This window comes from Halichoerus grypus, chromosome 2, assembly GCF_964656455.1.
Source record: "Halichoerus grypus chromosome 2, mHalGry1.hap1.1, whole genome shotgun sequence".
In the NCBI taxonomy this organism is placed as follows: domain Eukaryota; kingdom Metazoa; phylum Chordata; class Mammalia; order Carnivora; family Phocidae; genus Halichoerus; species Halichoerus grypus.
The window spans coordinates 208,266,900-208,292,674 of record NC_135713.1 but is presented as its reverse complement, the minus strand read 5'-3'; the positions used below and the strand labels follow the sequence as shown (position 1 = coordinate 208,292,674).

Here is a 25,775-nt window from a genome sequence, read left to right as displayed (position 1 = left end):
TCTGACATCCCAGGAAGAGGGAGCTGAGGGAACCAGGAGAGGTGCACAGTATACCAACAGACGGAGCAGCGGGTGCAAAGGTCCTGGGGTGGAAGGGTCTGGGAGCATGGAGAGCGAGGCAGAGGGATAAAAGGTAAGGTCAAAGAGGTAGATAGTGACCAGACTACACGGGACTTTGGGAGCCATGAAGGCAGATTCTTTAGAGGTCAGAGAACTGAAAATGGGGAGACCCAGGACGGCAGCCAGTGCAGTTTCTTCTTGGCTTCCAAGAGGAGCAGCTTCAGGAGTGAGTCTTGCCCGTCCAGCATTTGTGTCGGCACATCCCATCTCCGTCCCGACCCCATCCCCAGGCCCTTGCCTGCCCCTGAGCCCCTTCCCTCATCTCCCTGACCCTCAGTGGTGGTGCCCTCTTGCCACCCTCCTGAGTGGCCCTGACAATCTCATTAGTGTCGTGTCAGAGGACGATCCTAATCAGCTTACCCAAGAGCAGGATAAATGCCCAGCCAGCCCCCTGCTGAGGGAGGTCTGGCCACTCACACCCATGGCCCCCTGAGACCTGCCCAGTGCTTGGTGAGTACTGACCTTCCCCAGTCGCCTTTCTTGACAGCCGTTTACCCAAGGGAGTTGAATATCTGCACAGAGGGTGGGGAGTTGTTGGGCTTTTCACCGCCACACTGACGGCTGGATCTGCAGGAGTCTGTCCACTGTCCTAGTCAGAGCGGTTCCCCAGCCGGTCACTTTCAGCTCCCCCATATTAAAGGGTGGTTGCAGGCAGTCCCCAAGGCCATACGCTCTCAGCTAACTTGAGTGGTCATCAGCCAGAGACTGGACTGCGGCTGGGCCAGCTGGGAGAGCTTGGACCATGGTTTCCATGAGGCCAGCATCTGACGGGGGGAGTTCCGTCTGGGTCAGGGCTGTGTGCACCGGGCCCATGGCCTGGGACTGGGGAAGGGGTCTGGCTGGGCCTACACCATCTAGGCTGTGAGGGGTGGGCATGATGGGGTCTGAGCTGCCGGGACCACCAGTGCAGGTCACCTTGGACCCCATGTACATCCTCCTTGGCTGGTGCGGGTTCTGGCACGGAGGATGAATGTTAGGGAGGAAAGGTCCATGGTGGGGTGCACCTGGTACTGGGTGCCCACCCCTACCACCCAGCCTGCCTTGCCCGCCAGCCGGTCTCAGCCCTGATGCTCTAGCCAGCAGCTGGTGGTAGCCCAAGGCTGGGGTCAGGCACTGTAGCCCACAAGACCGGAGCAGCAAAGGGGGCCCAGGAGGTGGGGCCTGGGGCATCTAGTGCCAGGGGCTCCTGTCTGTGTCCTGTGCTTAGCCCCAGAACCTTCTAGGCTATGGCAGCCCTGAGGAATTAGAGTCGCCCTCTGGTGCTAATAGGCTTAGGGGAAGCCGAGTTGCCCTTGAGCAGGGTCAACAGGGCTTAGGGCATCCAGGGAGAGGCAGAGGGGAGGTCACCCTATGCAGTGGGTTCAGAGACACCAGCAGGTGACACTATGTGCCCAGGGCAGTCTCCAAGCACAGTGAGTGGCCAGGGGATTTACCAGTAGAGGGAAGAAACTGCAGGGGGCTGGTTGCACAGCTCAGCTCGGGACTTCTCCTGAGACAGACCCCTCCCTGCCAGGCACCCTGCCCTCCACTTCTCTGTCACCCTTCGTTGGCACTGCCAGATGCCTAGCATGCCACCAGGAACGAGGCTGAGTGTCCCTACCCCGGTGATTGGGGTGGGGCACGCAGAAGGGGAGACAGCTGAGGGGGTGCACCAGGGGGGCCACTGGTACTCTCATTCCCGCTGCCTGACCCCAGGTGCAGGCCCACGTGGAGATGGCGGGGGGCTGCCATCGGGGTCACGCTCAGGGCCTCCTGGGTTTCCTGTTTCAGGACTTCCTCTCTTCCGCTGGGTTGAGACCTGGAAGGGGGGCAGAAGCAAGGGGCTGACCAGGAGCCCCCCAGCCTGGTGTGCGCCCAGCCCACGGCGTGAGGGAGTCTAGAAGCCAGAGGTTGCCGTGGGCTCTCTGCCATCCTGGCCATGAACCTGGAGCCACCCAAGGCCGAGATCCGGTCAGCCACCAGGGTGACGGGGGGGCCCGTCACTCCCAGAAAAGGGCCCCCCAAATTTAAACAGCGGCAAACCAGGCAGTTCAAGAGCAAGCCCCCCAAGAAAGGCGTCCAAGGGTAAGCAGAGCTGGTGGAGGGCCAGCCGCAGGCTACACAGGAAGTGGGGGGGGCACTGTAGAGCAGGGGGCTCGGCCACCCTTCCCTGGCTGGGGTCATTCCCAAGGGCCCCCATTCCTCCGCATGGGGGGCAGGAGGGCTCGGGGGCTTCTGTCACCCTCTACCTGTTACTGCCAAATGGATCTGGAGACCACGCTCACTGCTGCTCAGGGACTCAGCCACAGCCCACCCGCCGGCGTATGTCCCTGCACACTCACAGCCAGGGCGCGCTGGCAGACCCAGGGGCTGGCACTCAAGGGCACGTATGCCCCCACGCACCCCCACTCCCCTCTTCCCGGCCACTGGCCCTGACCACTCTGTCCTGCAGGTTTGGGGACGACATCCCCGGAATGGAAGGCCTGGGAACAGGTATGATGGCTGCCAGGGTCTTCCCAGGTCCCCCCCACTCTCCCGCCTGTCCGTGCGCCTGGGGCCCCATCCTTACTCCACTTTCCCCAGCCGAAGCTTATCTACAGCACTGCCTCAAGCCCGTCCTTCCTTCTCTGCCCCAACATCAAGGTTTAGGCCTCACGGAGGTGGGGCTGCTCCCATTCAGTGGGTTCACCGGGTACTTGGGGGGCTGGAAAGCAACAAGGATGCCTTGCTGTCCCCCTCTCTCCTCCCTGGCGTGCTGCATCCATCCTCTTCCACTCGACACCCTCAAGCTGGCGTGCCCTGGGGGAAGGGCTCCCCACCCAGGACTTCTGCTCTCACCATTTGGGGTGTAGACAACAGGGCATGGAGGGGGTGGTGGCCCCTGGGGCCAGGAGCCTCCTGGTGCCACTGTTCCTTCTCCTGCAGACATCACGGTCATCTGCCCATGGGAGGCCTTCAACCACCTGGAGCTGCACGAACTGGCCCAGTATGGCATCATCTAGCTCCAGAGCCTGACCCAGAACCTCAGGGCCATACCCCCTGCTGCCCGCCACTGCCCCTGCTCAGGATTCCTGTGAGGAGGCCGGCCCCCTGAGGGTGTCCAGGTTGCCCAGTTTGTGTCTGGAGACCCTTGCAGGGTGGCAACCTCAGGCCCCCAGATGCCAGTTACCAGAAGCCCACCAGCTCCCTGTAGGACACCCTGGGGCCGGTCAGGCCCTGCTTAGCTTCCAGAAACACTGGCCCACAGACCTTGTCTTAGGGCTGGAAAGCCAGGGCAGGGTCTCCCAGGAATGTCCCTCCCAGCCCGCTCCCGTCCTGCTGTGTGGTGGTGAGACCAAGCTCCCCTCACTGGCCCTTCCCAGCTGCTGCCCTTGGGTTGGAGTGGGGGGCTGGGGGAGTCCTGGTGGCATCCGACCAACACCCCTCCAAACCCATCACCGGCAGGAAACGTCCTTTCCAACATGGCCCACACTTGCTGTCCCTGTTTCAAAATAAAGTCCGCACGCCCCCGCGCGCTAGGCTGGAGTGGGTTGTGCTGTGGGTGGGGGCAGGGCCCGACGGCGTGGGTCTCTGGCAGGAGCGTAGGGATGAAGGATGAAGGTGCGGGCTGGTGGGCGCAGCACGGGCCTGGCCAGGCTGAGAGGGAAGGAAACCCGCTAAACGCTGCGTCTGGGCCTGTGGTGGCCGGGGGTCCATGCAGCAAGGCCGGCTAGGCTGGGAGGCAGTCGCGTGCATGCCCGGCCCCCGGAGCAGGCCTCCCCAAGGAGGCGGATGAGGCCCCGCAACAGCTCATGCGAGGAGGAGGGAGCCCTCCACCCTGCCTCACAGGTGAGGAAACAGGTGCAGAGAGATCGGGGAATTCGCTAAGTGGCCCAGCCAGCCTGTCCTTAGCTGTCCACTACCTCTGGCGAGGCGCCCGCCCGGGGACCCAGGGTTCCACGCCTGACGCCACACCTGGGGGGATCGGGCGCACCCACGCACACAGGCCTGGGGAAACTCCCTAGCAGCAGCCGCCATCCGGGAGCCCGCCCAGTGTGTGTCCACGTGGACCAGGTGCGTCTGTGGGCCTGTTCACACAGCAGGGACCGGATGGTGACTCTTGGGAAGGGCCCTCTGGGGTCCCATTCATGTGAAAGCCAGAAAAAGCCACGTAACCGAAAGTGACGGAGGCCAGTCGGGGTGCCCCCAGGGAGGAGGCGAAGCAGCCTGCCGCGGCTGGCTCCTGACCTGGCCGTGGGTCCGCACGGGTTTACAGAGGCACGAGTTCCTCACGCTGCCCACTTGAGACGGGCGCCATTTACTGTGTGAATGATACAGCTCCGTAAAATTTATTCCCGCCTGGGCCTCGCCCTCGGCCACCACAACGGACGGGAAGGGGCCAGGCGGTGGTAAGGGAGTGGGGCCACCGGGGTGGGCCTCAGAGGCGGGGTCAGAATGGGGGTCGGGAGCAGGCATCAGAGGTGGTTGGAGGTGACAGTCAGGGGTGGGAGTTGGAGTTGGGGGCTTGCCAGCAGGATTTCATCCGGTCCTCAGAGCCCCGTACTCTCCCCCCCGGCCAGGTAGCTTTGCCTGGCATCCCCCGTGGGAGGCGTGGCTTCCACAGGCCATGCGGTGTTTGCAAGGGCTCCGTGGTCGAGAACAAATGTCTCCAAAAGAGAGTGAAATCAGGTGGTGGTACAGGGACTCCTCCTTGCGGGGCCTGACAGAACCGGGAAGGAGGTGGGCATGGCCTGCCCTCAGGGAAATGGGCCCCCGTGGAGTGGGAGGTAAAGCAGGCGGAGGAGGCCCGGGTGCTGAGACCCAGCGCGGTCACTCCGACACCTTCCCTGGGTGTCCTACGGGGCTGTCAGCCCTGGGCCAGTTTGGCAGGGGACCTTTCCGTCCCCGCGGTTCTGCGGCTCTCCACCCCCCACCCGGCGGACAGCCAGGGCCCTCAGCAGCTGGGCGGCCAACAGGAGCTCCACCCCCTGGACGACCACAACCACGATGGTGCAGGCACCCACAGCCCGGACATTCCTGCGCAGCCACCCTCGGAGTGGAGGGCCACAGCCCCGCAGATGCACCCGTCTCCGAGCAGCATCCTCAGCCAGGCCCGGAGCTCTGAAGCCACACGGGTGGTTGACAGCCGCGCCATCTTCCCTGGGGTTGACGCAGCAGGAGGCAGGAAGGCGGCAGGCCTGGACCCCAGGGGAGCTGCAGTTAAAGTACCTGTAAGAGTACATCTGGGCATCGGTCCGGAGGGCAGGGCCCGCTGTTCGGGGCCCGGCGCTGAGTCCGGTGTCTCTTCAAACGTCCACGCCCCACAGACACGCATGCACATGCACACACGCACTTGTGCACACACAGTAACAGCTTCCTGTGATTCATCCCGGCACCTGGTAGCCTCTGCACACGCAGGCAGATGTCAAAGCCTCTTGGCAGGAAGGGACATATTTGGTGAGATGGTTGAAGAGGAGACAAGCATGTGATGAGGGGTGGGAATCAGACAGCCTTGCCCGATAGGGGCTGCTGAGCTGGTCTGAGCAGGCAGAACCGGAGGGGAGAAGATGTGCTGAAGCCTGGGAGAGGTCGCCGTGCCCGTCAGCAGGTCGGTGAGGGAGGCTGAGGGGCAGCACTCGGCAGCCACGGGGCTCTCCTCACGGCCCCCAGCTCCAGGCAGCCTCCAAGCGTCCCTGGCCTCTGACTGGGGTCCACGGTCCTGCACCTGCCCTCCCTCCCAGGCATGCTCTCATGCCTCAGAAGAGTGGGCCTCACTAAGGCAAGGACTCAAAAGCCAGCAGGATGGGTGACCACGTGACACCACAGGGGGCTGCCACCAATCCGAAGTCACACACAGCCCATGAATGAGAACACCCATGTGGATGCTTCTAGAACCCTTGTCACGTTTCAGTGACTGCTGGACACAAGTGGCTGGTTTTCAAGTCTCTGTATGACTCCCTCTCTCGTGGTCAGTTGTCCTCCAGCAGAATGTAAAAGATACACTGCCCAGTGTTCCTAAATAGACAACGCTTACACGCACCCACTCATACACACACACAGACACACGTGCACACACAGACAAGCACGCACACGCACATGCATGCACACACAGACACAGAGACATGCACACGCGCAGACACAGAGACAGACACACACCACCACCATGCACATACACATGCATGCACACACAGACACAGAGACATGCATACACGCAGACACAGAGACAGAGACAGACACACACACACCACCACGCACACGCACATGCATGCACACACAGACACAGAGACATGCATACACGCAGACACAGAGACAGAGACAGACACACACACACCACCACGCACACGCACATGCATGCACACACACAGAGACATGCATACACGCAGACACAGAGACAGAGACAGACACACACACACCACCACGCACACGCACATGCATGCACACACAGACACAGAGACATGCATATGCGCAGACACAGAGACAGAGACAGACACACACACACCACCATGCACACGCACATGCATGCACACACAGACACAGAGACACACATGCACACAGACACATGAACAAGCACGCACACGTGCATATGTGCATACACAGACATGCACGCACACAGACACACATATATGGATACGCATGTACACACACATACGTGCACACACGGACACACACACATGCACACGCTGTGGAGGGAGAACTGTGGAGTCTGGAACGATGTCCCCACTTAACAAGTGCATTTGACATTGAGACGTCTTGTATGATGACCTTATCAAAAACACTCGCCAAACTGACTTTCTAAGTCTGCTGGCTCAGCTTCTCCACTAAGATCCCTGTCCACCTGGTCCTGGTTGGAGGGAGCAGAAACACTCGGGGGCCCACGTGTGTGCACGGGCATGTGTGCACACACTCGTGTGTGCGTACAAGTGAGCATGTGTGCGAGTGAGTACATCCATGTGAGTGCACGTGCAGTCCGGTCTGCTGGCCTCTGGGGGCGCCCCCCTTCCCCATGGGCTCCAGGACTCACAGGTTCCACGTCCAGTCCTGGTAGGAAGACACCCCACAGCACTGCAGCCCCAGCTGGACCTGGTCAATGAGGAAGCGCAGGTCCGGGTCATCCTGATAGTGGGTGATGGCCGCACGCAGGGTGGGCTCCAGGCCATCCTGCAGCGGGCCCCAGAAGGCCACCAGCAAGGCACCCACCACAGCTTCCAGCGCCAGGAAGGCGATGAGACCCCCAGAGAAGCAGTGCAACAGGCAAGCATTCTCGCAGAGGGCACCCAGGCAGCCCGCCAGGCTCACTGCACTGACCACCAGCCCCCCCAGTGTCAGTCCCAGCAAGGGGTCTTCGGGCAGGGCCGCCCCCCGGCTACTCCCCAGAGACCCTTTGACAGCCAAGCCCCAGAGCCCAACGGCCAGGGCCAGCAGACCAAGCAGAGAGAAGAGGAAGTTGAACAGGAAGGTCAGGTACTTCAGGCAGCTGCTTCCCAAGGGGAGAGAGGAGGCCGGGTCTCCCCCAAGGCCTGTCCTCCAGACCTGGTCCTCTCGGGGTGCCGGCCCTGGGCGGCTTGAAGTGAGTGGGCTGCTCCCAGGGAGGGGCTCCTCCTGGCACCCGGTGCCCTGTGGAGGAAGGAGGAACACACAAGGAGACCTCACCAGCAGGACGTGATAATCAACAGGGAGGTCACCTCCTCGTGGCCAGGGGAAGAGACTAGAGAGTGGATAGAGGACGCTCGGGGACTGGAGATGGCTGGGGAGGACCATGGCGGCCTCCAGGCTTGTCACCCGGCCAGGCAGCAGGGGGACAGGAAGGGCCTGTCTCCTGCAGAACGGAGGGACAGCTGCACCCTGCCAGTTCACGGTGGAGAGTAAGCGAGGCAATACTGGGAGACCGGCGTGGCACGAACACACGCCTGTCCTTGATCCCCTCTGTGTGATGGAGGATGTGGTCCCGCAGCAGAGGCACGTGGCAGGTGGCCTGAACAGCATCTATGTGGGTTGGGCTGGACATGCAGTCCAGAGAGGGGCTTACCCACCCAGCCCAGGAGGTGCAGGCCCTCCAAGCAGAAGGGCTGGCCCAGGGGACTGCCCTTGCTGCTTCCCCCTCTCAGACCAGCCCCAGTGTCCCAGGACCCGCGCAGTCCGCCCGACTCTCTGAGCGCAGACACGGTGCTGGGCCAGCCAGGCTCCCAGAGCAGGGAGGAGACCAGGGCTCTGTGGGAGGCAGGAGCCCTGCCTTGCCCTCCAGCAGGATGCTCAGCCACGCTCTGGGGTGGCTTTACTTTCCAAGTGTGGAAAGTAAAGAAGTGCTGACCCATCTCCCGCCCCCAGTTCTCCCACAGAGGAGTGGCTCATTGACCGTGAGGTTTGGAGAAGCTGCTGACTCCGTCCCACTTCGTCCCTTAACCAACAATCTCCATTTCAGATCTGCTTGCCCCCTACCTCCAACGCTCTCCACCTGCAGGCAGGTGTGGGAGAAACTTCTGTTCTCTCCCTGCAGGGAGGAGAGGGACAGCCTGCCCTTGAAATCTGGGAGGAGAATTCGGAAGCTGTGGCCCCACACCTAGACAGGACCTCCCTTCCAAACCAGTTTCCCAGGAAGAAGCTGCCCTCCACTCCCCACATCTGACCCTGCATTGAAACCTCATTCACCGTGAACTTGGAGGAAAGGAAAGGAGTATTTATCAGCCCCCCAGACCCCAGCAGTCAGTGGGAGCAAAAGGACAGGCTGCTGGATGCCAGGCTGGGGGGGCCTGGGGCTGCCAGGGGCCGTGGGCGTGGGCCAGGAAGTTATCCTGCAGCTTCGCGGCCAGCCGGGAGGGATGTCGGGAGCCAGAACTCGTTGTCTTGCTTCCAGAACCACAGGCAGCCGTGGGGAAGGGGCAAATAGGGGCGGTAAGAAGGCCGAGAGGTCGCAGGTGGAGGCGGATGGGCAGGACATGAGGGAGGCGCTGAAGGCCCCCGTGAGCACGTCCCCTGGGTGTGTGCTTTTCTCAGAGTGTGGATGCACCGCACACCACGTCAAACACAAGGGCAAGGATAGGAAACATTCCCGAGTTGGGGCAAAGCGCTGGGTGAGGATAAAGCACCTGATTAGTGAAACACCCACCGCAATCTTAGCTCCTCGTTGGTGTCCACCTACTGGCTAGCCCCAGCACACAGAGAGGCTCAGGGTGGGGCCTGGGGCCAGGGTGGGTGAGAACCGGCCTGAGGTCCTCCCGAGGGCCTTCGGGGGTGGAGACAGTCCCAAACGGGGGGCAGAGGGCACCGGGCACTGGCTTACCTGGGACAGCAGGGGGCTCCTTTCCCCCTCCTCCATTCTGCCCCAGGACAGGTGTTCTGGTCCCCTGCCTGGCGTCTCTAGCTGGGCCCCTGGAGCTGGAGCTGCCTGCCCTCAGCCGTCCTGTGAGCTCTGCAGCCCAGGGCCCGGTGAGCTGCGAGCACAACCAGGATGCCCCAGTCACGACCAGATCATGTGAGGCGTCACGCTGCAGGGCTTAAGACAGTCTCTGCTTTTGAGATGCAGACCATCCTTCTCGAGTGCAGATTTTCAGCCTCGCTCTCTGGATTCCCTGGAGCTCTGGGCAGGCGTGATGCGGGCGGGGCTGTCACGCCGTGCCCACCGCTACAGGGCCCCCATCCGTGCGGGCCTCGGCCTGGCGGGCCAGCGGCTGCTCCTTCAGGTCACCCAGGACATCAGACCCCTGAGAACTGGCTCGCAGAAACAATCCTGGGAGACCCACCAGCAGTTAAATGCCAGGTCATCCCCCAAGTTATTCACTGTAAGAATGACACAGTATCCACTGGCCAGATCACGTCCTTCCTGGTTTTGAGGGACGTGGGCTCCTTCCTCCTCCCGAGCTTCTCTTCGCAGGGGCAGACTCTGTCACAGTCCGCGTTGTGCCCTAGTGCTTGGAAGGACCCGGGCCACACAGCTGCCCCGCGCACAGGGGAGCTCGAGGCTCCCTGACCCTGCCCTGCCCTGTCCTCTCTCCTCTGCTTGCATTGCTTGCGTGACGGTGGGAAGGCAGGCTCAGAGCGGATCCCCCCCACTACCAGCACTGTGAGAACACGGGCACATAGCTCTCCACACCTCCCCCATGCCTTTGTGAAGTTATGACATGAATGTCGGTCTCTGGCTTGCAGGGACCTCTGGAGGCTGTGGGGGACCCCTGGGCGAGGCCACGTGCCCAGCCTGTCTTCACCTTCCTCTCCCCTGCTGTTCCTTGGCTTCTTTTGTTTGACATGCGAGCCCCAGCCTCTCTTCCTCACTTTACCCGCCACCTCACAATCCAGCCACATGGACTGCTTGCTGGCCCCAGGCAGCCCAGCTCTCACGTGCCCTTGGCCTTTGCCGTCCCCTGAAATCTCCGTGTCCAGCTCCAGGCCACATCCTGCCCCGCAAGCGGAGGCCTCCCCTCTTCTTCTGGGACACTCTTCTCTTCGTTTTGTAGTTATTTGTGTTCTTGTTTCATGCCCCCCACCCCGGCTTCCCGCACGACAACCACCCAACTGAGCCCAGTCTCGATTCCCGACCTGCAGGATCAGAGGCTGGTAAATGGCTGTTGTGTGAAGCCACTAAGTTTTGAAAGAGTTCATTTCACAGCATCACTGTGACAACAGATTTACAATAGATATACAATTATACAATAGATAAATGGGCAATGGATCACTGATGGAAGTCCGGGAGTGTCCTGAGTCCTGGCGATACAGCAGTGGAAAAACCTGTCAACCCCTAGTCAGCAGGACCTCACCTCTGGTGAAGAGGAAGTCATAAAGCGAGGGGGGAAATAGGTGAATATATGTGATTTTACACGGTCGTCAGAGGTCTGAAGCCAGGACAGGAGGGTGAAGAGTCAGGGGGCTGTCGTCTTATGTAAGGTGATCGGGGAGGGCCTCACTGTAAGGTGTCTGGCTCCTAGGTATGTACCCCAAAGAACTGAAAACAGGGACTCAAACAAATACATATACACGCATATCCACGGTAGCATTACCTACAATTGCCAAAAGGTGGAAACAACCCAGATATCAATCAGCAAAGAATGGATAATCAAAATATGCTCTATGCACCCAATGGAATATTACTCAGCCATAAAAATGAGCTCTGAGCCCTGCTACAAAGCGGGTGGACCTGGAAAACGTTACGCTCAGCAAAAGAAGCCAGACACTAAAGTGCACATACATACCACTCCGTTGACATGAAATACTCAGAACAGGTAAGCCTAGTGGTTGCTGGGGGCTGGGGGAGGGGACTGGGGAGCTGCTGCTGAATGCGTGTGGGGTGTCCTTCTGGGGGTGATGGAAATGTTTGGGAAGTAGACACAGGAGGTGGTTACATCACATCGTGAAAGCACTAAATGCCACGGAATTGTCCACTGAATAATGGTTGACTGCATGCTGTGTGAATTTCATCTTAATTAAAAAAACAAAAAGAGGGGGTGCCTGGGTGGCTCAGTCGTTAAGCGTCTGCCTTTGGCTCAGGTCATGGTCCCGGGGTCCTGGGATCGAGCCCCACGTCTCGGGCTCCCTGCTCCGCAAGGAGTCTGCTTCTCCCTCTCCCACTGCCCCTGCTTGTGTTCCTGCTCTCACTATCTCTCTCTCTGTCAAATAAATAAAACAAACAAACAAACAAAAACAAAAAGAGGAAGGGGAGAAACGTGGGGAAGGGAGGGGAATGAGCCAGGTGGGTTTTCTCAGGTGGGGTCCCCTCCGAGGGAGAGGGCGTGGGGTGAAGGAGCATCATGACCCGACTCCCGCTGTGAAGGGAGGGCTCAGGCTGCGGTGTGGCAGGCCACAGTTCAGGGCAAAGACGAAAGCTGCAGATTTGATCCCGTGCAGCCAAGCCTTCACTCATCTCTTCCTCGAAGTGACAAACCCAGACCCCCTCGGTTACTGCATCCAGCTCCAAGTCCAGGCTCTCAGGGTGACGACAATCACCTCTCCGGCACTGTCTCACTCCTGTCCTGATACTGGGCGACGCTGAATGAAATTATAGTTACCAGCACAGGGAGGGACTGAGTTGCGTTTCCCCCAAATCCCTATGTTGAGGTTCCCACCCCCAGAACCTCAGAAGATGATCTGGAGAGACGGCCCTTAAGGAGGCAGTCAACTTAAAATGAGGCCAGTGTCCTCATACGAAGAGGAAACGGGGACACACAGGGACACCAGGGATGCCTGAGCACAGAGGGAAGATACAGCGGTCTGCCGGCCAAGGAGAGCGGCCTCCGAAGAACCCGACCGGCTGTCTCCTTGATCTCCGGCTTCCAGCCTCTGGAACCAGGAGAAAATAAAGTGAAGTTATCCCGTCTGTGGAATTTTGTTAAGACAGTCCTAGCAAAGTGATACAACTATTCATATAACTTTTTAAAAAAAGTCAACATAATACCTTCCCAGTACCATGGAGGAGGTTAAAAAGGTAAGCAGCAAACAGCAGATAACACACCTGTTATCACGCAGTGCTTGCCCATGAGCGCCCCCGGGGACCTCGTGGAGAAGCCGGAGTCTTGCCCTTCTGTAGAATGAATACGTTTGGATAGAAGAGAAGCGAAAAGATCAGAGGCCATTCTGTAAAGAAGAGGAAAGAATAAGAGCGGAAGGACGTGTGTTGGCAAAATGCAGCCCGGTACCCTGGTCTTTCAGGCAATCCTGCCTGCTCTCCCTCCTTGTCTTGGATCTCGCGCTGCGCAGCCTATGTCCTCTGGGCTATGGCCTCTTCCCCCGTCTCCCTGCTCCTCTTTCTGCCTCTCCATGCTCTCTCCTGTGCATTCGGCTTCCAGAGAATCCTCCTGAAACACAACGGAAAGCATGCCTTCTTTGCTCTCATCCCTCCAAAGGCTTTCTAACATAACACACTCAGAATAGAATCTAAAGGCCTTTCCACGTCTCACATGGTTCTTCCCAACCCAGCCCTCCTCTGCCCTCACTCGTGATGCTCCAGCCACACCAGCTTTGTTGTTCCTGGAGCACCAGTACGTCCCAGGCCCCAGGACCTTTGCACATGCTTTCCCCACATCCTATTTCACTCTTCCCTCAGATACTTTATCTGGGACCTGCTCACACCTCATCTCCTCAGAGAGGTCTTTCTTGACGGTCTTATGTAAAATAGCCTCTCTCACCCTCCACCCCCTGCTCTGCTATGGTTGTTGGCTACAGCACATTGCATATTTAACATATTTGTTGTGTTTACAAGCTGCCTCCCGCTGGTAGATTCCATCAGGGTGGGGATCTCCCCTGCCTCTGCTGTCTTCCCAGCATTAGCCATGCGACGCGCAGAGTAATAGATCCTTGCGGATGGGATGAATAGGCAAGCTGAACTAGAGGCTGAAACCGAGATGATAGAACAGATTGTGTTGTCAACACTGATACTGTTAACCGTGATACAGACCCAGGGAACTTAAGGAGTGGGGATGGGGAGGAAACGAGGGCGACTTTTTCAGCACAGGAGATACATAAATACAACCTGGAGTTGAGCCATGGGGTTAAAAAAAAAAAAAAAATAGATTCTGGCCTCCTGGACGTCTTTGTAACTTTTCCCCAAAGTCCCGGGAAAGGTCTGCTCCAGAATTTGCAGGGCCTGGTGCAACATGAAAACGGGGGGGCTCCCCGTTGAAAACCATGAAGAATTACAAGAGGCTGACAGCTAAGCCCTGGACCCCAGCACGAGGCCCTTCCTGCCCGGTCGGCGGCCGGGAAGCCAGCCCTGGGGACAGGTCTCAGGATATCCCATCTCTGTGGCAAGGGATGCTGCCCTGAAATGCAGTTTATTTATTCATTTTTTTTTAAACTAAAGATTTTATTTATTTATTTGACAGAGAGAGGCACAGCGAGAGAGGGAACACAAGCAGGGGGAGTGGGAGAGGGAGAAGCAGGCTTCCCGCCGAGCAGGGAGCCCAATACGGGGCTCGATCCCAGGACCCTGGGATCATGACCTGGGCTGAAGGCAGACGCTCAACGACTGAGCCACCCAGGCGCCCCTGAAATGCAGTTTAAATTCAGTTGTTTCTCTTGCGTTAGATTCGTGGAAATGCCTTCTTTCCTTTTCCATATCATGACGGTGTGAGGTCACCGTCTGATACGATGCCTCTCTCTGCATGTGACCCCAGGACCTAGGGCATATGCAATTTCCCCCAATTATAACCCAGCAATGAGGATTTCTGGGCGAGACTCGGACGCTTGCTTTTGTTTCTTCTCGGACCTCCCTGCGTTGCCTGGACTTTCGCAAAGGAGCGCGGGTCACGAAGCCTTCTTCCCTGGGGCCTCCTTTCCGCCTGCGGCGCGGGGCTCAGGACCCGCGCGCCCCCCTCCCGCGGGCTCGGGGCCGCCCCGCCTGCGCATGCGCGGGCCGTTGGAGGGCCGGAACTCGGTTTCGGGGCTGCGCGGCCGGCGGAGCGCGTTGGGCGAGGCGCCGGACGTCGCGCGGCGGTGGCGGCCGGCGGCGAAGCTGGAGCGGCGGTGGCGGCGGCGGCGGGAGGCCGGGGCCGGGGCTGAGGCCGGGGCCGGGGCTTCGAGGCCCGCGGGGCGGCAGGCGGCGGCGGCGGCCCGGGGTTCCAGCCCGGAGACGGGAGCGGCCGCCATGGCCGAGAGCATCGTGAGTGGGGCGGGAGCGGGAGCGGGGCGCCGGGATGAGGCAGCAGATTTACCGGCGCGGCCTGTGGGGCGGCGGCCCGCCTCCCGCCTCCCGCCTCCCGGCCCGGCGGGCGCGCGGCCTCCCCTCCGGCCGCTCCGCGACCGCCGGCTCCGCGGCTCCGCCGGGCCGGGTGCGGGGTGCCGGGCCGGGTGCGGGGTGCCGGGCCGGGGGCCGGGCCGTCGGAGCCGGGGCGCGCCCCAGCCTGGGCTCGAGTCCCCGCGGGGAGAGCGCTGGGTCCGAGGGGCCTCGTGGACGCCGGGGGCCGTGAGGACGGGAAGTCCGGCCGCTGACGTCTTCTGTGTCTTGGTGGCGAGGACGGTGTGACAGCTGCCTGTTCGAGAAGGGCGGTTCCAAAGGTCGGCCTCACGTGTTACCTGAAATTAGGAATTGGCATGCCCCCCCCGGCCCCCCCAAAGTAAAGGGAGTCCGTGAAAATGAGAAAAATAAGCCCCCAAACCGAAACAGTCCCGCGTTTGCTTGCGGCAAGTTTCCTCTCAGAGGGAAGCGGGGCTGGGAAAAATCAGATCACCGGGCAGCAGAATTTCGGTTAACGGCAAGGAGGACCTGGGATTCCTGGGGGACAGCAGAGCGGGGCCGGCTGGCGGGTCACATTCCCGCCCTCCTCCGCGGCCGGCGCCGCAGCCCCCCAGGCGTGGAATGGCCCCCGCGGGGCGCTCTGAGGGCCTGGGTCTCGGGAAGGAGCCAGGGGGGAGCAGAGGGAGCGATGGCCCGAGAGAGACCGAGACAGCGACTCCTTCTAAAACAGGATTTCCTGATCGTTGTGGACTTCTAGAAAAGGACGCGAATCTGAGTTCAAATGAAGCTACTTTCAGATTTTCTCTTTACTGTAACACTTGGAGTTGAAGCAGCCATGGACAAACGAGTTGTTTTAGAAAAGGCTGCTTTTCTACCAGTATGTGTGCAAGGCTCGGTGCTTACCGATACATTGGCTGTCCTCGAATTCCGTCTGGTGTAACTGATTTTTGTCTTGCCAATTCTTCGACTCTCCCAAGAAGTATTCTGGGCTCATTTTCTTAAAAATGGTGAAACCTAAGTTACCAGGAGGCTGTGTGTGTGTGTTGCCAGGTCCGTCTCTTCTGGAGTATTTTATTTTGTAGCCTGTGTCAGATACCAAGCGAGAACTTCCCTCACTACCAGCTATGTTTTTCTGTTGGACTTAAATACTGGGCTCAGTTGACAAACCTGGACTGCCATGCCCTGTTGCAGATGATCAAAGAGGATAACTTCTTAAGTTTTAGAACCCTCCAGAAACATGGAAGCCGGACCTTTAGCTCCTCAAGGAGTGTCATGCTCTTGTTCCCAAGTGAACAAAGGAACGGTCACAAAAGCTCCTGCAGAGAAACCAAGCTCTTAATGTGCCCCAGTGTGGGAGACAGATTTCAGAAACGAATGGAATTGGCTGGTGCCCATGCTGCGTATTATGAAGACATTTTTCTAGGTTTTGAATGCAGAGTGAAGGGTAAAAGTCAGAAGAATTTGTATTTGTACTCTTCACTAATGAGCGGGAAAGTTAAACAGATGTAGTTAAGCAAAAAGAAGATATTTTCTGCCTTAACAATTGGGATTTCATAAGGATTATTCAAAACAGTCTTAAAAATTGAGAACAGTATCAGGGCAAAGCCTTTTCAGTCAAGTGAAAGTAGAAAATGAGAAAGTCAAACTATTTTAGGAAAATCTAGATTAATCTTGTTTGATAAAAGTGGACAGTAGATCAAAAGCCATTGTGGCATTTTATCGTGTATCAGTGAAATCTTTTTTTTTTTTCAATTAAAACTCTGTGGGTTTTTTTTAAGATTTTATTTTTATGTAATCTCTACATTCAACATGGGGCTTGAACCCACAACCCAAAATCAAGAGTTGCAGGCCTCACTGACTGAGCCACCCAGGCACCCCAGTGAAAATAGTTTTTAAAAAACAATGGTTTGTGCTCGCTTCGGCAGCACATATACTAAAATTGGAACGATACAGAGACGATTAGCATGGCCCCTGCGCAAGGATGACACGCAAATTCGTGAAGTGTTCCAAAACAAACAAACAAACAAACAAAACACAAAAAACAATGGCTTGTGACACTTTTCATGTGTAAAGGTTTTTTTTTTTTTTTTAAAGATTGTATTTATTTATTTGACAGAGAGTGAGAGCAGGAACACAAGCAGGGGGAGCGGGAGAGGGAGAAGCAGGCTTCCCGCGGAGCATGGAGCCCGATGTGGGGCTCAATCCCAGCACCCTGGGATCATGACCTGAGCCAAAGGCAGACGCTTAACGACTGAGCCACCCAGGTGCCCCGGTTTTGTTTTGTTTTTTTTTAAAGTGTTGTTTTCAGTACAGTGCACAGTGCAGTAATTGCTGAGAAGAGAAACCATCATGAGTACTTGGTGGTGTATTCCTGCCTTTCTTCCTACCCCTCAAGTCGTTGGAGCATCATCTGCCTTGTTTGTGGCAGGGCATGCCTTTTCATGCTCCCTGACGAAAGCAGGAACTTGTTCAGTTGGCCAGGCAGAGTAACTCACCTTCAGAAGGACTTTGATCTGTATAAAAATCAAGTCCTAGAAGATGATGCTCTTTGTGCAGTGTTCCAGGCCTGCCAACCATTTCAGGCTTGCCATAAAAGTATTTTTTTAAAACCCTGCTATGTTTACCATGATGTCAAACACCTTTATTTCTTTTCTTTTAGTCTTTCTATTAAAGGGAAATAACAAATTAGAAGATATCCTGTGATTCTTTTAGATCATTCTAATTTTTGCCTATAGATTCTAGAACAAAGAGATCTTCTTTATTTTTTATTTTTATTATTATTTTTTAATCAATTGCGTTTTAAATTTTTTATTTATTTTTTAAGTAATCTCTACACCCAACGTGGGACTTGAACTCAAAACCAGAGTGGGATGCTTCACCAACTGAGCCAGCCAGGTGCCCTCAAAGTGAGATCTTTTTCAAAGAACCCAGTCATTCATGATTCATGGAGGTTTTTTTTTTTTTCTGTTGTGTTATTGTTGTTTTTATAAATCTGAAAACTAAGTGTTTCTTTTTTTTTAAAGATTTTATTTATTTGACAGAGAGTGAGCACACAAGCATGGGGAGCAGTGGAGGGAGAAGGGGAAACAGGCTCCCTGCTCAGCAGGAAGCCTGACACAGGGCTCAATCCCAGGACCCTGGGATCATGACTCGACCCGAAGGCAGACGCTTAACCATCTGAGTCACCCAGGCGCCCCGAGATAACTAAGTGTTTCACATATATTCCTTGTAAATAATGGTTAAAAATTTTTCTGAGTGAAATGACCAGAGTTGAGAGGGACTCTCAAGGTATCTTTGCATAGGTTGGTGAATCTCATACCTCTTCTTCATCTTTTAGAAATACTTGGGTGTTGCACGGGGAAGGGTGAGGTTTGGCTCTAAGTTTCGGTGACCCAGATGCTGAAAGACTGCAGATGTTAGTCTCAGTTAGAGATCAGGAACTTCCTAGTCTGTGCAGTAACCACCTTGTTTCATTTGTGACAGATAATTCGTGTCCAGTCCCCAGATGGGGTGAAGCGGATCACAGCCACAAAGAGAGAAACAGCCGCAGCGTTTTTGAAAAAGGTAGTGGTGGCTTGGGTATTTGCATCTTCATCCTCTCCTGTTACTCCCTTCCCATCTGTACCTTCCCTCTCCTCCTCAGTCCTTGATTCTGCCCACTCCCTAGTTTACAGTCTCTTGCATTGCTCTTCTCTCTCATGACTGGATTGATCCAGGGTCAGATTGCGTCACAGCTGACCATGGCTTACAGCTGTGGTGGCCAAAAAGAGTCCAAAGTTGCGTGTAAGAGTAGTTCATGAGACTAGTACTTAGGAGAATGAAAAATTGGAAAAATTAGAGAGTGAAAGACTTGAATTGTCCATCAAAAGAGAAATGTTAAAAATACGTATAGAGTAATCCCACTTCATTCTTAGAAAATTAGAGCCACAGGGGGCGCCTGGGTGGCTCAGTTGATTAAGTGTCTGACTCCTGGTCTCAGCTCAGGTCATGATCTCAGGGTCCTGGGATCGAGCCCCACGTCAGGCTCCATGCTTAGCACGGAGTTTACTTCTCTCCTTTTTCCTCTCTTGCCTGTGCATGCGTGTTCTCCGTCTCTCTCTCTCAAATAAATAAAAATAAAGAAAATGAGAGCCACATACACAGATCTGTTGTGAATTTACAGAATGCAATGTAAAAGAGCGCAGCCAGACTTAAAAAGGGTAACCCTGGGAGGAGAGCCCTGTAGTAAGGAGTGGCTTATGCTTTATACTTCATAGCAGAGATCAGTAAACTATGGCTTGTGGGATGACCTATTCTTCCCCCTGGCACACAGATTGCATTTCTCTGACCTTTTTTTTTTTAAAGATTTTATTTATTTACTTAGTCAATAAGTAAATAAAGGGGGAGGGGAGGGGCAGAGGGAGAAGGAGAGAGAATCTCCAGCAGACTCTGAGCTAAGTGTAAATTCCAATGTGGGGCTCAGTCTCATGACCCTGAGATCATGACCTGAGCCGAAACCAAGAGTTGGTCACTTAACCGACTCTGCCACCCAGGTGCCCCTATTTTTGTAAATAAAGTTTTGTTGGAACGTAGCCACACTCATTGGTCTAGTTATTGTCTGGCTGCTTTTACGCTCCAACAACAGAGCTGAGTAGTTGTGACAGAGACGGTATGGCTTGCAAAGCCAAAAATACTTACTGTGTGGCCCTTTCCAGAAAAAGTTTGCCAACTATTACTTTTTATAGTCTATGTTATTTGAATCTGTGGCAAACAGGTGTTACATTTGTAATAATAAGTGTTGTTTCTCATTTTCTTTCTTTGTTTTTGTTTCTCATTTTCATAAGCACATACAAGCTTTGGGGTTATGGACTGTCAGAGCCAGAGGGAATCCTAGGTGTCATGGAGTCCAGTCTTTTTATTTTCACAAAGGTGGAAACTGAAGGCCTAGGAAGTAAAGATACTTGCCAAGGATCACTGGGTTGCGATCTAAGCCACAACACTTATTTGGGAAATCTGGTTCCTAAAAGGTAGTTGCTATCATGATTGCCATAGCACTGCTTGTGGGGCGTATTTATAAGAATAAGAGAAAAAAGAATTAGATGCAATAGGCACCAGAGTGGAGGGTCTCTGAGTCTTTAAGAAATTTGTAATTTCCTACTCTTTGCTCTTTGAGTAGCCGCTGACTGTGGCCCGCTTGCTCCTAGAGATGGTGCTAGGGTATGGTGCATGCTGGAATTCACGAGACATCATCTGAGACCGAGACGAAGCATCAACGCATTGTCTATTGCTTAGATAATTGTGTGGATAGACACCAGGCATCAGAGGACTGCATGCAGTTCTTTTTTTTCTCTGAGGCTTTGTGGTAGGGAAATTTCTTTTCCTTTTTTTTTGATAGGGAAATTTAGTATTATTATTTTAAATATTTATTTGAGGGGCGCCTGGGTGGCTCAGTCATTAAGCGTCTGTCTTTGGCTCAGGTCATGATCCCAGGATCCTGGGATCGAGCCCCACATCAGGCTCCTTGCTCTGCGGGGAGCCTGCTTCTCCCTTTGCCTGCCACTCTCTCACTTGTGCACGTGCATACTCTCTCTGACAAATAAATAAACTATTTATTTATTTATTTTTAAAGGTTTTATTTTATTTTTTAAAATATTCTGCTTATTTACCTGACAGAGAGAGAGACAGTGAGAGAGGGAACACAGCAGGGGAGTGGGAGAGGGAGAAACAGGCTTCCCACCGAGCAGAGAGCCTGAAGCGGGGCTCGATCCCGGGACCCCGGGATCACGATCCGAGCCGAAGGCAGACACCTAACTGACTGAGCCACCCAGGCGCCCTTCTTTAAAGGTTTTATTTATTTATTTGACAGACAGACAGCGAGAGAGGGAACACAAGCAGGGGGAGTGGGAGAGGGAGAAGCAGGCTTCCCGCTGAGTAGGGAGCCTGATGCGGGGCTCGATCCCAGGACCCTGGGGCCATGACCTGAGCCGAAGGCAGACGCTTAACGACTGAGTCACCCAGGCACCCCACATAAACTCTTTAAAAAAATAATAAGTAAAAAAAAAAAACAACCCATGGCATGTCTTTAGCAACCACGTGTGTGCACACACATACTTAGGTGCACAGACTTTTACCAAAATGGGATTGTGCTGTACTATTGCTGTATTTCATAAAATCTAAGAGATTATTGAGTTTAAGGAGAAACACTTATATACGATTAGGAAAGAAAAAAATGCTTTCACACCTGCTTTCCTTTGTCATTTAGATTTTATACTTACATAAAGTGTTCTTTTAGACTTATTTGGAAACAATTTATTTTATTTTATTTTATTTTTTTTAAAAGATTTTATTTATTTGACAGAGAGAGACACAGTGAGAGAGGAAACACAAGCAGGGGGAGTGGGAGAGGGAGAAGCAGGCTTCCTGCTGAGCAGGGAGCCTGATGTGGGACTTGATCTCAGGACTCTGGGATCATGACCTGAGCCGAAGGCAGACCCTTAACGACTGAGCCACCCAGGTGCCCCTGGAAATAATTTATTTTAATCATGTGTTATTCTTATGCATACATAAGAAGGAAAATCTAAGTGAAATTAATTGGGTAGGATCTTCCTACAGTGTCACATTCAGTTGTGACAAAAACAAAAATTGAGCCAGTTTTTGATTTGGCTGTCGATTCGATGTCCATGTCCCCTGTAGAGGGTCATCACCTGCACGTTGGAGGATTAGTACCAGCACCAGCGCCTGTTCTGTGGGTGCTGGTGCTGGATTTCTCTCTGTCTTACTGCAGGGCTTGACAACCCAAATTCCTGTTTTCTCCTCGATTGATCATTAAATAGCTTGTTTGACAGAAATGTGGAGGGATGACAGTTGTCCAGCCGTGCTACCTGGATGACAGGTTTACACGAGCCCAGGCAGTCACCTGTATGCCTTGCTGCCCCACAGGCAAGAACTGGAACACGTTACTGTTCCTAAGGTGCATCCATGCCAGGGATGTTAAAACCTCATTATGGGATATTTTGTAGTCCTGTTTTTTTTTTTTTCACTTGACAATAGGTTAAGGAATGGTTTTATGTCAGCAAATGTAGATAACACATAACGGGGGCCTGGGTGTCTCATTTGGAGATTGTTGATTTCGGCTCAGGTCATGATCTTAGGGTTGTGAGATTGAGCCCCGACTCGGGCTCCGCACTGGGTGTGGAGTTGGCTTGAGATTCTCTCCCTTTCCCTCTGCCGCCCCCTCCACCCCAGCTCTCATGCTCACGCGTGCGCTCTCTCTCTTTTTCAAGAAATAAATAACACGTACCAGGGGTGCCAGGCTGGCTTAGTCGGTAGAGAGTGCAACTCTTGATCTCGGGGTGGTGGGTTCGAGCCCCATGTTGGGTGTAGAGATTACTTAAAATCTTTTAAGAAAAATAATATATAACATAAAATTTGCCATCTAAACCAATTTTTATTTATTTATTTATTTTTAAAGATTTTATTTTTTTGACAGAGAGAGACACAGCGAGAGAGGGAACACAAGCAGGGGAAGAGGGAGAAGCAGGTTTCCCGTGGAGCAGGGAGCCTGATGCGGGGCTCGATCCCAGGACCCTGGGATTATGACCTGAGCCGAAGGCAGACGCCTAACGACTGAGCCACCCAGGCGCCCCTAAACCAATTTTTAAAGTAAAGTAATCTCTATACCCACCGTGGGGCTTGAACTCACAACCCTGAGATCAAGAGTTGTGTGCTTCTCCAGCTGAGGCAGCCGGGCGCCCCCAGTCTAAACCATTTTAAGACTACAGTTCAGTCGTGTTAAAGTACATTCATGTTATGCAGTCATTACTACCATCCATTTCCAGAACTTTTTCACCTTGCAAATCTGAAACTGTATGCATCAAACAGCAGCTCCCCTTTTTTTCCCTGCCCCCAGTCCTTGGTAACTACCATCGTATTTTGTGTCTTTATGACTCCTTCAGGTATCTTATTAAGTCGACCATACTCCTCTTCAGTAATTGGTGATTTGGCTGTGCATGTGCATAAGTGGGCTTGAAGAGACCTGTGGGCTGACCGCTGTGAACGTGCCGGCTCCAGCTTGCTGGGCCCACATTTGAAGCCTTGATCCTGCTTTACTATGTGGCTTATGCCCTCTTAGGGATTGCTGTTTGCAAGTATGAGGAGATGGGTGACGTTGAGGAGATCTCACAGAATTTTAGAGTTGGTTCTTTTAAGACAATCTAGCGCTGCTCATTCTGTGGCTCATCAGACCCTCAGCCCTTCTCGGACAGGTTCTTCTGGCTGTCTTGCTCAGCAGCAGCCCCCCTTCCTCAGCTCACTGTGTCGGGCTGCTGTCGCTCCCCTGCGCGGCCTAGAGGATGGCTTTGTCCTGTCCTCATTGACCTCAGCAGTCTGTGACCCGCTCCTTTCTCCTTATATTTAATTTTTTTTTTTTTTTTAAACCACGAAGTAAAATACATGCTAAGAAATGCTTGAAAAATATGGACAAATGACTGATGGTGAAGCAAACACATAGGTCAAGGAGGGGCATGGCCGGTGCCGCAGAGCCGGTCATCAGCCTTCCCCACTCCCTCACTCCCTCCTGCATTGACGAGGATGGCTTCCCCCTTACCTGTGTTGTGCCACCTCAGCGTGCATTCCTAAACCCTAAATTGTAGTTTTGCCTGTTTTTGAATTTAACATGAATGGAATCCTGCTATGTATTCTTTTTTGTTACCTTTAATTATAAGTATATTAATTTCATTCCATGTTGTGTTTCTGGTTTTATTACATCAGTTATACACAAAGTTTACCTCAGGTGTGAATATAAGGTTTTTAAGATTTTTAAGATCTATTTATTTATTTGAGAGAGAGTGTGAGAGTGTGCGTGGGGCAGGGGCAGAGGGAGAAGGAGAGAATCTTAAGCAGATTCCTCAGAGCTCAATCTCCTGACCCTGAGATCATGACCTGAGCCGAAATCAGGAGTTGGACGCTCAAGCAACTGTGCCACCCAGGTGCCCCCATTTTTAAGATTTTAATGATGCTGTTGTAAGACTCTGCTAAGATTTTTTTTTTTATTTATTTATTTGACAGAGAGAGACAGAGTGAGAGAGGGAACACAAGCAGGGGGAGTGGGAGAGGGAGAAGCAGGCTTCCCACAGAGCAGGGAGCCCGATGCGGGGCTCGATCCCAGGACACTGGGATCATGACCTGAGCCGAAGGCAGACGCTTAACGACTGAGCCACCCAGGCGCCCCAAGATTTTTTTTTTTTAATGGTTGCTGCCCTGTGTTAGATTCCTGTGTCTTCAGATAAAGAACTCAAAAGTTCATAGAAGCAGTTATGGTCATGGGAGTAGCATAAAAAAGTAATAATCTATTTCTGGATCTCAGAAGTGGGATTCCACACGTCAAGTCCTAATGCTGGCTGTCATATTTGAGAATGCAGCTGGGGGCGCCTGGGTGGCGCAGTCGGTTAAGCGGCTGACTCTTGGTTTCGGCTCAGGTCATGATCACCTGGTCATGAGATTGAGCCCCAAGTTGGGCTCTGTGCTCCGCGTGGGGTCTGCTGGAGATTCTCCCTCAGCTCCTTCCCCTGTGTGCTCTCTTGCTCTCTCTCGTGCGCGTGTGCGTGCGTGTGCACTCTCTCTAAGATAAATAAATCTTTAAAAAAAAAAAAAGGCAGCTGTATCTTAGTCCTCCTGGGGAGCATAATCGTCATGTGGTCCCAGGAGACTTACCTTTATACAAAGGGCTGGCCCTACAACAGCCCCTGCCCCATTTTGGAAACTTCTTTTCATCCTGGGAGTAATGTGGTAGCTTTCATGAAGCTCACACTTCTGGTGAAAGCTTTCTCATTTTTGGAAATAGCTTGCAGGGTGTCGCGTACAGAAAAACATGATGTGTTTGCAGAATAGCTGAAATGCCGCAATTGGTTAATTTCAGTTTATATCTAAGCTATTTCAGAGAAGAGCCAAAGACATTATTTTTATTCTTTAGTCTTAACTTTTTTTGCAGTCGGGAATACAAATTTCATGGTCTTAATTGGCTGATGCTTTATTTCATTAATGCCACTTTTAGCTTGGGACAAAAATACATCGTATCAAATACTTATTTTATTATTTTACTTATTTATTAATTTTGTAAAAGATTTTATTTATTTATTTGGCAGAGAGAGACACAGAGAGAGAGGGAACACAAGCAGGGGGAGAGGGAGAGGGAGAAGCAGGCTTCCCGCGGAGCAGGGAGCCCGACGCGGGGCTTGATCCCAGGACCCTGGGATTATGACCTGAGCCGAAGGCAGACGCTTAACGACTGAACCACCCACCTGCCCCTCAAATACTTATTTTAAGTTCATTTAAGATCTTGTTTTATTTTTATTTATTTTTTAAAATAAATTTTTTTAAAAACTTCAAAATTTTTTCTTTTTTAAGATTTTATTTATCTGACAGAGAGACAGCAAGAGATGGAACACAAGCAGGGGGAGTGGGGGGCGCCTGGGTGGCTCAGATGGTTAAGCGTCTGCCTTCAGCTCAGGTCATGATCCCAGCATCCTGGGATCGAGCCCCGCATCAGGCTCCCTGCTCAGCGGGGAGCCTGCTTTTCCCTCTCCCTCTGCCTCTCTCCCTGCTCATGCTCTCTCTCTCTCTCTCTATCTCTGTGTCTCAAATGAATAAATAAAATCTTAAAAAAAAAATAAAAATAAAAAAAAGAAAGTAAATCAATTCATTTATTAAAAAAAAAAAAGAAAAAAAGCAGGGGGAGTGGGAAAGGGAGAAGCAGGCTTCCTGTTAAGCAGGGAGCCCAATTTGGGGCTTGATCCCAGGACCCTGGGATCATGACCTGAGCTGAAAGCAGTTGCTTAACCGACTGAGCCACCCAGGTGCCTCAGATTTTTAAAAAATTTTTAAGTAATCCCTACACTCGTGGGGCCTGAACCCACAACCCCAAGATCAAGAGTTACACGCTCCACCGACTGAGCCAGCCAGGCGCCCCAAATCTTGTTTGTTTTAAGGACCATTTCTTATTATCACTTTGAGAATTTCAGAATGACAAGGTGGAGTTATTTGTAATCCATTCATTTAACATCAG

At 53.6% G+C, this 25,775-nt stretch overlaps 3 protein-coding genes and 1 non-coding gene across 8 annotated transcripts in view; 3 read left to right on the top strand and 1 right to left on the bottom strand.

Annotated features, from left to right (window-relative positions):
• The first annotated feature begins 2,038 nt into the window (after positions 1 to 2,038).
• On the top strand, positions 2,039 to 3,101 carry PDE6G (phosphodiesterase 6G). Its single transcript, XM_036094226.2, has 3 exons — positions 2,039 to 2,184; positions 2,552 to 2,592; positions 3,025 to 3,101. The coding sequence occupies exons 1-3, from the start codon at positions 2,039 to 2,041 to the stop codon at positions 3,099 to 3,101; spliced, it is 264 nt and encodes an 87-aa protein (XP_035950119.1).
• Positions 3,102 to 4,647: 1,546 nt separating this feature from the next.
• On the bottom strand, positions 4,648 to 9,535 carry TSPAN10 (tetraspanin 10). Its single transcript, XM_036094130.2, has 3 exons — positions 9,356 to 9,535; positions 7,100 to 7,692; positions 4,648 to 5,307 (listed from the first exon to the last, which is right to left on the bottom strand). The coding sequence occupies exons 1-3, from the start codon at positions 9,389 to 9,391 to the stop codon at positions 4,935 to 4,937; spliced, it is 1,002 nt and encodes a 333-aa protein (XP_035950023.1). The 5' UTR covers positions 9,392 to 9,535; the 3' UTR covers positions 4,648 to 4,934.
• Positions 9,536 to 14,489: 4,954 nt separating this feature from the next.
• NPLOC4 (NPL4 homolog, ubiquitin recognition factor) overlaps positions 14,490 to 25,775 on the top strand; it is a 62,986-nt gene continuing 51,700 nt past the window's right edge. For 3 of the 5 annotated variants that reach the window (XM_078066262.1, XM_036094109.2, XM_036094104.2), the window contains exons 1-2: positions 14,491 to 14,659; positions 18,218 to 18,298. In XM_078066262.1, coding sequence (XP_077922388.1) covers positions 14,645 to 14,659; positions 18,218 to 18,298 — 96 coding nt within the window. In that variant the 5' untranslated portion in view covers positions 14,491 to 14,644. Of the gene's footprint in view, positions 14,660 to 14,999; positions 15,055 to 18,217; positions 18,299 to 25,775 lie in introns of those variants that run through there. The other 2 variants (XM_078066263.1, XM_078066264.1) reach the window with 2 other exon arrangements.
• On the top strand, positions 16,644 to 16,750 carry LOC118536996 (U6 spliceosomal RNA). The gene has a single exon (XR_004917914.1). It is a non-coding gene; the product is annotated as a U6 spliceosomal RNA (small nuclear RNA).